The following is a 12,516-nucleotide window of genomic DNA, read 5'->3' on the forward strand; positions in this document are numbered from 1 at the left end:
TGTGTCCAGAGTCAGGGTGCAGCCAGGGACACAACCAGTGTCCATCAGGGTCAGTCCCCAGACCTACCATGCTGCCTGGGAAGTGACAAAAATCCCAGACTCATGCATGAACATGAGGACTATGAATAGTAAAAAGAAAAAAAAATGTTTTTCTTTTCATTTTTAAAACAGATTTTTTAGTTCATTAGATCAATGTAACAAGCTCCAGCGACTTAAGTCATCCCCAACGCTCTGGAATTTTCTGGAACTCAGAAGCCCTTTACCCACCCCCAGTTTGGGTTTAGCACCAGGGGTTGTTTCTGGCTTGCTGTATGACCTCAGGAAAGCTGCTCAGCATCTCTGAGCCTGGGTTAACTCCTCTGTAACATGGGGATAAAAATAGTGTGAGAGGGCTTCCCTGGTGGCGCAGTGGTTGAGAGTCCACCTGCCGATGCAGGGGACACGGGTTCGTGCCCCGGTCCGGGAAGATCCCACATGCCTCGGAGCGGCTGGGCCCGTGAGCCATGGCCGCTGAGCCTGCGCGTCCGGAGCCTGCGCGTCCGGAGCCTGTGCTCCGCAGCGGGAGAAGCCACGACAGTGAGAGGCCCGCGTACCGCCAAAAAAAAAAAAAAATAGTGTGAGAATCCAGGGATGGCAGGGAGAGCAGCTGCATGAGGGCTTGGCTCCATGCACATGGCTGGTACCACTTGGGGGATTTTTAGTCAGTCCTCCAGGGGTCCTTCCCGTGAAGACCCCCAAACCCTCAGATCCGGCAGGGCCCAAACCAGGTTCCACCTCTTTCTTCCAAACTGCTCCTGCTCCTGGGTCCCCATCGGTACCAGTTTCCTGGGGTAGCCGTTCCAAACGATCACAGATTCTCTCTCAGTCCTGGAGGCCAGAAGTCTGAGATTAAGGCTGTGCTCCCTCTGGAGGCTCCAGGGGAGGGTCCCTCCTGCCTCTTCCAGCTTCTGGGGGCTCCAGGCATCCCTTGGCTTGTGGTTGCATCTGTCCAGTGTCTGCCTCCATATTCCCCTGCCTTCTGTCTGTGTCTCCTCTTCTGTCTCGTATAAGGACACTTGGCATTGGATTTGGGACCCACGTGGTTGTCCAGGATGATCTCATGTCAAGATCCTTACTTATATCTGCAAAGACCCTTTTTGCAAATAAGGTCCCGTTCCCAGGTTCCTGGAGCAGATGGATCTTTTCTGGGAGGACCACCATTCAGTGCCCAGAGATGCTTCTCATCTTCTGGGCTTCCCTAGCCCTGTGTCCCCACCTCTGCCCCAGGCTGACAACACACAGGGGTGTGTCTATCTCTGCCTCTACCCAGCCTGGAGCCTTAGCATCACCCATTAGTCAAAGCATTGTCCCCAGAACCCCAGTTGAACAGAGGCCTGTTGCCATGGAGGGACAATGGCCACCTCTGCCCCCTTCTTCAGAGAGGAGCATCCCCAGGGCTGGGGGAAGAGCCCTGTGTCATGTGTCATGCAGGTATGGGCTTAAGTCCTAGCCCTGTCCTATCTGTGGGTGACATGGGCCACTGGGAACCTCAGTCTCCTCACCTGTAAGGTGGGCACTCTTCTCCCTACCATCGTAGGCTCTGTGGGGTCGGCCTGGGTCTCCATATTTGGGAGGCCTGTATTAATGGTTCAGTTTATCTGTACATCAAACAGCTGGTGACTAGGCTAGATTGTAGGTGGCCCACAATGGTCTTTTTCATGGATGCTCTTAAGGCCACCTTTGTCTTAAAATATTAAAGGTGTGGAGTGAGTTCACGGAAGATGGCAGAATTGGGGGCCTCTGCCACTCCACACCCCAGGGACCAAAGCCCCAAAAGTGCAGTGGATGGGAGTGAAGCCCATGACATCAGATACCCCTGGCTTCAAATTCCAGCTCCACCCCTTACCTGCTGTGCAATCATAGGCAAGTCACTTTGTCTCTCTGAACCTCAATTCTTCCATACAATGCATAACACCTCCCTCATAGGATTCCTGCAGAGAAGAGAGGGGCGTGGAGCCAGGTACCCAGGACAGCGAACACCCTGAGTGTTCAGTGAATTGGCTGTTATTGCTTCTACTGTTATCTTATAAGAGGGGAAATATTGTGGTGCAGAAGGGCTGGGACTGGAGTTAGACTTCCAGGGTGCAAATTCCACCTCTGGGACCCGTCGCTGTGTGACAGCTCAATGTCTGGTGTCTCCGTGTCCCCATCTTAAAATGGGGAGAAAAATAGATACAGTAGTGCCATTCTCTTGGGCTAGGCTGAGGGTTGGAAGGGTTCATATGGGTGATATCTCTATAAGATGCTTGGTACTCAGTGAACTTCAACTATTACTGTCATTATTACAACTTCAAGTCATGAAATTCCAAAAGCTGAGATGTTGGAGCAGAGAGCAGAGGGTCTCATCAAGAGGAGGGACCCTCTGGATTTCCCAGTAAAGAAGTGTCCTCTCTGGGGATCTGCTGCTTGCTTGCCTCCAGGGACAGGGCACTCCCTCCCTCCAAAGAGAGCCATGATGAGGTAGATCTAGTTGTTAGACAATTTTCATATATTGAGGAAATCTCTTGTTTCCCAAGGAGTCCCTACTCCACCTGGGGTGTCGAGAGGTCAGCTCTTGTCCAGGCTTTGAAAAATGGGGTTGGGTGTGAAGGGAACCATAGGGTTGTCAAGTACTGAGCATTCTGGGTTATTGGTTCTTGGAGGTGGGGCTGCCCTCTTGACCTGCCCCGCCTCTACAGAACCCCAGGGCTTGGCCAGCGCGGGGCTTGGAGTGTGTTTTGCTGAACACCTGGTCCCACCCTCTTGTCATTGACGAGGCTGGTGTATAGGGTGAGGGTAGCCAGGGCTGGAATCTGCTGAGAGGCTCACCCATTGTGGGCACTGGCTGGGCTGAGATTTCCCTGGGAGGGTCTCTCTAGGATTAGGATGCAGCAAACCAGACCCCCTCAATTGAAATGGGGTCCACGGCCTCTTCAGCATTTGACCCAGCAGCACATTCTCTCAGAAAGGTGGTACTATTTTAAGGTTCCTTACAGGGGAAGTTAAGGCAGGGGCCTGTGACCCTCCACATAGGGCTGGGGGGCCTGTTTCCCTCATAGGCCCTGGGGGAAATTTTTAGAAAAGATGCAAACTCCAGGCAGTGTTTCCCAGTGGTTAGCACACAGTTCAAGGCACCTGACTGCCTGGGATGTTCCACTGTGTGACCTTGGGCAAGTCACTTCCCCTCTCTCTACCTCAACCCCTCATCTGTAAAACGAGGACAATGCCAACAGCTCCTTTGTGGGGTTGTTGTGAGGATTAAATGAGTCAGTATTGAGTATAAGCTTATTAGCAATAAAAGCTAAGGAGCTTAAGGCTTCCCTGGTGGCACAGTGGTTGAGTCCGCCTGCTGATGCAGGGGACACGGGTTCGTGCCCTGGTCCGGGAAGATCCCACATGCCGCGGAGCAGCTGGGCCCGTGAGCCATGGCCGCTGAGCCTGCGCGTCCGGAGTCTGTGCTCCGCAACAGGAGAGGCCACAACAGTGAGAGGCCCGTGTACCACAAAAAAAAAAAAAAGAAAAGAAACTAAGGAGCTTTATTAACATCATCACTAAAAGTCTGTGTTTGTTGGGAACTGTATTCATTTGTTAAGGCTGCTGAAATAATGTGCTGCAAACCAGGTGGCTTAAAAAAACAGAAATGTAATCTCTCCTAGTCCAACAGGCCAGAAGTCTGAGATCAAGGTGTTGGCAGGGCTGGCTTCTTTTTTTTCCGTTTTTTTTTTTTTTTTTTTTTGGCCGCACTGTGTGGCATGTGGCATGTTCCCCAACCAGGGATCAAACCCGTGCCCCCTGCATTGGGAGCACGGAATCTTAACCACTGGACCTCCAGGGAAGTCCCAGGGGCTGGCTCCTTCTGAGACCATTAGGGAGAATCTGATGCAGGTCTTCCAGCTTCTGGTGGTGCTGGCAGTCCTTACTGTTCTTTGGCTTGTCATACAGCCCCCCGATTTCTGCCTTCATGTTCACATGGCATTCTCCCTGTGTGCATGTCTCTGTGTTCAAGTTTTCCCCCTTTTATAAGGGTACCAGTCTCATATTGGATTAGGGTCCACTCTACTCTACTATGACCTCACCTTAACTAATTGCATCTGCAATAACCCTATTTCCAAATAAGTTCACATTCTGAGGTCCTGTTGGTTAGGAGAACAACATATGAGCTTGGGGGAGGAGGGAAACAATTCAACCCTAATAGAACCTGAAATTCGAGGCTCTATTATCCAGAAACTGGTGAACATGACACGTTTTCACCAATTAGAAAAGAAGTTAAGAGGCCGAGAAGAGATAGGGCCAAGAAAACAGGGAAACATTTCAGTACCAGGGACAGCGGTTCGCGTGTTTGTTTTGGTTTTTTCTCTCGCAAACTTTCCAGACCCAGAGGCTGATGGAAGGTTATTCAGGGGTCTCACCGACCCTCCTAGGGCCAACACACTCCATCTTCTGCATATAGGGCTCCACAGGCAAGAAAGGACCCAAGGAGAAAGGGCTTTGCCCCTATTTTACATCTCCCTGCAGCCCAATTTCTTGCCAATCATGCCTAATTTCTCTCAGTCTTTATGGCTGATTTTCATAGTGCTTCTCCTTTCCCTGAAGACCTTGGGAGATTCTATTCAGAAAATAGAAACACCAAAAAAAAAAAAAAAAAAGTGGAAAGACGAGGCATGTATTGGAAGAAGACATGGGCATCAAATATAATCAAAAAAGAATAAGCACACACAATTTATAAAGAGGGGATGTTTGTAATATATCCCAATTACAAGTTTTTATTCTGGTAAAATTACATAACAAAATTTACCAACTTAACCATTTTTAAGTGCACAGCTCAGTGGCATCAAGCATATTCACATTGTTGGGCAACCATCCCCACCATCATCTCCAGAACTTTCTCATCTTCCCAAACTGAAACTCTGTCCCCATGAAACACTGATTCCCCATCCCCCTCCCCCAGCCCCTGGCTCCCACCATCTACTTCCTGTCGCTATGGATCTGACTCCTTTGGGTCCTCCTATGAGTGGAATCATACTGTATTTGTCCTTCTGTGTCTGGCTTATTTCACTGAGCATCAGGTCTTCAGGGTTCATCCATGTTGTAGCAGGTGTCAGAATTTCTTTCCTTTGTGGTCCTTTTACAGATGGACCACATTTTGCTTATCCATTTATCTGTTGATGGATATTTGGGTTGTTTCCACCTTTTGGCTATTGTGAATAATGCCTCTGTGAACACAGGTGTGCAAATATCTCTTCGAGTCCCTGCTTTCAATTCTTTTGGGATATATACCCAGAAGTGGAATTGCTGGATCATATGGTAATTCTATGTTTAACTTTTTTTAGGAGCTGCCAAAGTGTTCTCCACAGCGGCCGCACCATTTTACATTCCCAACACATTTAAATGTTTTTTAAATGCTAGAAGCTATCCTCAGCTCTGCCTGGTGCCCCTTCCCCAGGGCTGCAGGGCACCTCTCAGGCCTGGGGCGGGGACCCCTCCCCATCACCAGGCCCAGCTGGTGGGAGCAGCCTCGTAGTGAGTGCAGCCCAGCAGGATGCGGCTTTAATTAGCTCCAGCCCGGGGCGGAAGTGGTGCCCACGGAGCTGTTCCTGGGGGCTCTGCACAGGGGGTCCTCTTCGGGGGAGGCAGAGAGACCATGGGGAGGGAGCTGGGCATGGAGGACACAGGACTCGACAGCATCAGAGCAGCCAGCCATGGTCTCATTTCACAGACAGTGAAACTGAGGTCCATAGGGGTTAGGCAAACCCAGCGCTGGAGCCCGGATCCCTATGTCCATCCCAGGGAACTTGCCTGCATGCTCTAGCCCGCCTCGGGCCAACATCTTTCAAAATATCTTTGATCTCATTGGCCTTTCTCTGGGCGCCTCCCTCTGCTCGCTCCTCTTCTGTGTCTGTCTCTCAACCTTTCTTTTTTTTTTTCTTTTTGCGGTATGCGGGCCTCTCACTGTTGTGGCCTCTCCCGTTGCGGAGCACAGGCTCCGGACGCGCAGGCTCCGGACGCGCAGGCCCAGCGGCCATGGCTCACGGGCCCAGCCGCTCCGCGGCATATGGGATCCTCCCAGACCGGGGCACGAACCCGTATCCCCTGCATCGGCAGGCGGACTCTCAACCACTGCGCCACCAGGGAGGCCCTCTCAACCTTTCTTGTCTCTGTGGCTCTCACGCTTCTCACCCCCCGCCCCCATTCAGGACTTCCTCCAATCACACCCTCTCTCTGGACTACTTTAAGGCTGGCCCCGCCCCTCGCCTCTCCTGATTGGCCCTGCCCTTTGACGCCACACCCCACCCGTGTAGCTCTGCTCCCCGCCCCTTGGTGGGTCCATCCCACCGCACCCTCGGACCATCCTCTCTGATGGGGGAAACTGAGGCCCACACAGGGGCAGCGTCCCATCCGAGACCACAGAGCTGGTTAGTGGCAGAGTCACTGTGCTCCTCATTCCAGTGTTGAGGCCTCTCCTGACTCCTTGGGGCTGCTGGTGCCCTCCCCACCCTCCTCCCTGGGGCAGCAGGTCTGCCCCCTCTCCCCTCCCCCACCTCGCCCCGCTTTTTAGCATCAGCCACGTATTTAATTAACAGCTGATTCTCCTCTCTGCTTTTCCCTGTCTCACCCTTCGGGAAGTGTACGTGTGGGAGGGGAGAGCTGAGCTACTCCTACTGCCCCACCCAAAGGGGGCTCCAGCCTCCTTTTCTCTTTTTGTTTTTTAAATTGTAGTAAAATACACATAACATTAAATTTACCACCTTAATCATTTTTCCTTTTCTTTCCTTAAATATTTTTTATTGTGGTTAAATACACATAAAGTTGACCATTTTAACCATTTTTAAGTGTGCAATTCAGTGGCATTAAGTACCCTCCCACTGTTGTGTAACCATCCCCACCATCACCTCCAGAACTTTCTCATCTCCCCAAACTGAAATTCTGTCCGCATGAAACACTAACTCCCCACGCCCCTGGCCCCCACCATCTACTTCCTGTCTCTATGGATGTGACTCCCCTGGGGACCTCCTGTGAGTGGGATCACACAGTATTTATCCTTCTGTGTGTGGTTCTTTCACTGAGCATCACATCCTCAAGGTTCATGTATGTTGTAGCATGTGTCAGAATTTCCTTCCTTTTAATTTATTTATTTGGCTGTGCCGTGTGGCATGTGGGATCCAATTTCCCCAACCAGGGATCGAACCTGCGCCCCTGCAGTGGGAGCGCAGAGTTTTAACCACTGGACCGCCAGAGAAGTCCCGTTTCCTTCCTTTATAAAGCTGAGTTAATATTCCATTGTACAGGTGGACTACGTTTAGTTTATCCATTCATCAGTCAGTGGACGCTTGGGTTGTTTCTGCCTCTTGGGTATTGTGAATAATACTGCTGTGAACATGGGTATACAGCATCCTTTTCTCCTAACACCCATTTTTGTCTCCCCTCCAGGCTGTGCCTTTCTCACCTACTGTGCCAGGGACTCCGCCATCAAAGCTCAGACTGCCCTGCACGAACAGAAGACCTTGCCCGGGGTGAGTCCTGGGTGCTGTCTGGGAAGGGAGGGGACACACGGAGGAGATGCTTTCTGCCTGGGGAAGGCTAAGGCCCTTCCTGGGATCAGCTGTGAAGCCCACATGCTTCTGGACTCAGAAGGAGGCGTAAGGAACAAGGAGACAGAAATCATCACCAGAATGAGCATTTCTTGTGTGCCTACTGCATCCCGTGCTGTATACTTCACATCAGGGTGGTTGTGTGGTGTGCAGGCTGCATACTGCACAAGGGCACCTGACTTTGCATGTGAGTGTCTTGGACTGAAACCTGCAGGATGAGGAAATATTGGCAGGGCAGAAGGACAGCCCGTGCAAAGGCCCTGGGGCAGGACCAGGCCTGGCATGTTGGAGGAACAGTGTGGAGGCCTGTGTGTCTGGAGCAGAGTGAGCAAGGGGGAGAGAGGGAGGAGGGGAGGGCAAGGAGGTGAGAGAGGCAGATGTGCAGGGCCCGTGGGCCTCAGGGAGGAGCCTAGACCCTACCTGTTTCTCACCATAAAAAGGGAAGGGATTGGGCTTCCCTGGTGGCGCAGTGGTTGGGAGTCCGCCTGCCGATGCAGGGGATACGGGTTCATGCCCCAGTCTGGGAGGATCCCACATGCCGCGGAGCGGCTGGGCCCATGAGCCATGGCCGCTGAGCCTGCACATCTGGAGCCTGTGCTCTGCAACGGGAGAGGCCATAACAGTGAGAGGCCCGCATACCGCAAAAAAAAAAAAAAAGAAGGGGTTCTCTTTCCCCTTGTCCTCATGGAGTAAATGAAGCTATGGCCCCTTAATGTAATAGTTCCTCCCCAGGGAAAGCTGGCCCAGACTCTGTCCCTACTGGTCTCTCTTATCAGCCCTTTCCTCTTTGGGTGGGCAGGAGGTCCCTGCCCCTGGTAAAGGAGGGATGGTCCCCCTGAGCCAGCCAAGCCAGGTCTCCAGTGAGAACTGTGGCACCCCCCACATGAGTTCGGGGGTGGGGGGTTGCCCCTTCCCTCTGGAAATCTCAGGGACCCTTCAGCCTCAAGGGGATTCAGCGGATGCTTTGGTGGCATCATGCCATCACTGCTGGGAGCATGGGCACAGCACGGCTGACAGTGGACAATCTGGGGTTCGCCTGCCAGGGACATGAAGCTGTGGCATGGGTTTGACTCAACTCTGAACAAGCATCAAAATGTTTGGGAGGGGGTGGCCTCAACCTTATCTTGCAGAACAAAGAGCCCCTCTTTGGAAGGTGAAGTGGCCAAGGCAAGAGCATACACTTTGGTGGCCACATCAGTGGGCTCCTCATTTAGCTCCCACCTGTTTTTGCTGTGTGACAGTGAGCCAGTAACTCAACCTCTCTGATCTTCAGCATTGGAAGAGTATAATGGGGTGAAACTGTAGAGAAGGTCATGGAGGGATTCACAGAGTAGGTGGCATTTGAGAAGAGACTTGAAAGATGAGAAGGCAGGGCATGCCAGGAGAAGGAACAGGACATGCAAAGGTGACTTAGAGCCTGTGGAATAAACACCATCCGGAATTCACTCTTCTCCCTCCCTTGGACCTTCTGCCAATACCTCCCCAAACCAACTGGAAACTGGAGGGCAGGTCCGTCCATACAGGTTAGCGTTGAGGGGCACAGTGGAGTTCTATGGACTGTATTAGTTATCTCCTGATGCATCACAAATTACTGCTCAACTTAGTGGCTTCAAATAATCAGCATTCGGGCTTCCCTGGTGGCGCAGTGGTTGAGAGTCTGCCTGCTGATGCAGGGGACATGGGTTCATGCCCCGGTCCGGGAAGATCCCACATGCCGTGGAGCGGCTGAGCCCGTGAGCCATGGCCACTGAGCCTGCGCGTCCGGAGGCCGTGCTCTGCAACGGGAGAGGCCACAACAGTGAGAGGCCCGCGTACCGCAAAAAAAAAAAAATCAGCATTCGTTATCGCACAGTTGCCAGGGGTCAGGAATTGGGGTGTGAGTTTGCTGCGTGGTTCTGGCTTTGGGGTCTCTCCTGAGGTTGCAGTGAAGTCGTCAGCCAGAGCTCGACTGTTGGCTGGAGGCCTCAGCGTCTCTCCCCGTGGGCACCTTCCTCGTGCCTGCTGCTTGAGGGAGGGTCCTCACAACAGGGCTGCTGGCTTCCCCCAGGGCACGTGATCAGAGCCAGCGTGAGCCAGGAGGAAGCCACGGCGCCTTTTATGGCTTCCTTTCAGAATGACACACTCTCATTTCTGCCATATTCTATCCTGGCAATTTGCCAGGAGCCAGGGGGCCTTGGGGAGAGACACCTTGGAGGGACAAAGTTTGGTAGTGGATTTGTCCAAGTTCTGGCAGCCAGCAAGCAGCAGAGCAGGGATATGACCTTCATGGTCTGACTGCAGACCCCACGCTAGCAACAGCCCCAGTGCTGTTTCCCAATCCTTCCATATCCAGTGGACTTTTTTTTTTTTTTTTTTTTTTTTTTTTTTGTGGCATCAGGTCCTGGCTGGAAGCTCTGACTCTCTGTTCAGAGAAATCAATACCCACATGGAGATTTGCCATCGTTCCTAGCAGTTTCCCTCCACCCCCATCAGCTAAGTCCCTCTTCCCCATTCCCCTGTGCCCATTTTCCTGATGGGATCACTGAGATCCAAAGCCAGTGACTTTGGCTGCCTGAGGCCTCAGGGGCCTGTTCCCTCTGTGTTGGGGGCTAAAGCTGGGTTCTGGCAGACGGTGGAAGAGCCAGGAGTCAAGGAGCCATCCCTCCCTGTATGCCCCGCCCCTCTTTCCAGTCTGGTCTCTGGTCCAAGGCCTCTTCAGGATGTAAAGATGCCAGTTGCCAGGGGTTCCTTCTCTGTGTCAGGCTCAGGGCTCTCTGTCCTCCTCTCTCTGTTCACTCTCCCAGCCCATGGATCCAGTTCTTTCATCCATCTATCCAGCCACCAGCAAACTTTCATTGAGCACCTATGCTGCACTTCTCTCGCCAGCTCTGTGTGCAGAAACCACCCCCTGGTGACTCTCCCAGGCACCCCAGACCCAGCAGAGCTCAAACTGGCCACAGCATCCCCTTTGAACAAGTTTCTCCTCCTCCCTCCCCCATCCCCCCTCCAGCCCTGCCATCCCCACATCCTGCTCTCCAGAGCCTCTCCTCCATGTGTCACCCCTCCCCCCACATCTGTGCTCCTGTGGGTTCACATCCCAGCTCCACCCCTCCCAACCTGTGTGACCTTGACAGTGTCTTTCCTTCAGAGGCTCAGTCATCCTTGCCTCCAAACTGGGCATCGCCAGGTCCATCTGACCAGGCTGGAGAGAGGGTTGTTAAAAAATGTGGGTACAGGGCTTCCCTGGTGGTGCAGTGGTTGAGAGTCCGCCTGCCGATGCAGGGGGACATGGGTTTGTGCCCCGGTCCGGGAAGATCCCACATGCCGCAGAGCGGCTGGGCCCGTGAGCCTTGGCCGCTGAGCCTGCGCATCCGGAGCCTGTGCTCCGCAGCGGGAGAGGCCACAACAGTGAGAGGCCCGCGTACCGCAAAGAAAAAAAAAATGTGGGTACAAAGTAGATTCCATTTTTGGAGATGTTAAGCTCTTATATTTTGGTCTCCGGCAGCCCCTAGAAATTCCTCACTCCCCGTATACTAAGGACCCGGGAAGAACACCAACCTCTAGGTTGTGCGGAGAACGTGTGGGAAACTGCCTTCCTACCTGGAGAATCTCTACGCTGCTTTCAAGGCAACCCCTGTTATCTCCTCCCTCTGCTCATCCCTGACCCCTCGGGGCCAGGGGTGTCTGCGTCTGCCTATGTCTCCCCCTAGATTGGGGGTCCCTTGAGGGCAGACCCTGACTTTCAGGATGGGAGTAAATCCGGGGGTGTAGATGTCTCCTAGGGCCACTCTAACAAGGCACCACAAACTGGGTGTCTTAAAGCAACAGAAACTTACAGTCTCCCAGTTCCAGGAGCCAGAGTCCAAGATCCAGTTGTCAGCAGGGCCGCCCTCCCTCTGCAGGCTCTCAGGGAGATTCTATCCCAGGCTGTCTCCCAGCTTCTGGTGGTCGCTGGCAATCCTTGGCTTGTAGACCCATCCCTCCAATCCCTGCCTCTGTCATCACGTGGCCTTCTTCTCTGTGTCTTCAGCTCTCCCACCTCCCTCTGCCTTTCTCTCTCTCTCTCTCTTTTTAAAAAATATTTATTTATTTATTTATTCATTTGGTTGGTCTGGGTCTTAGTTGCGGCTCGCTGGCTCCTTAGTTGTGGCATGCAAACTCTTAGTTGTGGCATGCATGTGGGATCTAGTTCCCTGACCAGGGATCGGAGCTGGGCCCCCTGCATTGGGAGTGAGGAGTCTTTTTTTTTTAATTAATTAATTTTATTTTTATTATTTTTGGCTGCGTTCGTTCTTGGTCCTGTGTGCAGGCTTTCTCTAGTTGCGGTGAGCAGGGGCTACACTTCATTGTGGTGTGTGAGCTTCTCATTGTGGTGGCTTCTCTTGTTGCAGAGCATGGGCTCTAGGCACGCGGGCTTCAGTAGTTGTGGCTTGCGGGCTCAGTAGTTGTGGCTCGTGGGCTCTAGAGCGCAGGCTCAGTAGTTCTGGCACACGGGCTTAGTTGCTCCTTGGCATGTGGGATCTTCCCGGACCAGGGATTGAACCTGTGTTCCCTGCATTGGCAGGCAGATTCTTAACCACTGCACCATCATGGAAGTCTGTGCCTTTCTCTCTCTCTCTTTTTTTTTTTTAATAAATTTATTTATTTTTGGCTGTGTTGGGTCTTCGTTGCTGCGTGCGGGCTTTCTCTAGTTGTGGCAAGCAAGGGCTACTCTTCGTTGCGGTGCGTGGGCTTCTCAGTGCAGTGGCTTCTCCTGTTGCAGAGCACGGGCTCTAGGCATGCGGGCTTCAGTAGTTGTGGCTCGCGGGCTCAGTAGTTGTGGCTCATGGGCTCTAGAGCGCAGGCTCTGTAGTTGTGGCTCGCAGGCTCTAGAGCGCAGGCTCAGTAGTTGTGGCGCATGGGCTTAGTTGCTCCGCGGCATGTGGGATCT

The 12,516-nt window shown here is 52.7% G+C and overlaps 1 protein-coding gene across 11 annotated transcripts in view; it reads left to right on the plus strand.

The window, feature by feature from the left end:
- Nucleotides 1-12,516, plus strand: part of CELF5 (CUGBP Elav-like family member 5) — a 48,121-nt gene that overhangs the window by 12,184 nt on the left and 23,421 nt on the right. For all 11 annotated transcript variants that reach the window (XM_060092384.1, XM_060092385.1, XM_060092388.1 and 8 more), the window contains exon 2: nucleotides 7,447-7,529. In XM_060092384.1, coding sequence (XP_059948367.1) covers nucleotides 7,447-7,529 — 83 coding nt within the window. The remainder of the gene's footprint in view (nucleotides 1-7,446; nucleotides 7,530-12,516) is intronic.

Source organism: Mesoplodon densirostris, chromosome 3 (genome assembly GCF_025265405.1).
Source record: "Mesoplodon densirostris isolate mMesDen1 chromosome 3, mMesDen1 primary haplotype, whole genome shotgun sequence".
NCBI lineage: Eukaryota > Metazoa > Chordata > Mammalia > Artiodactyla > Ziphiidae > Mesoplodon > Mesoplodon densirostris.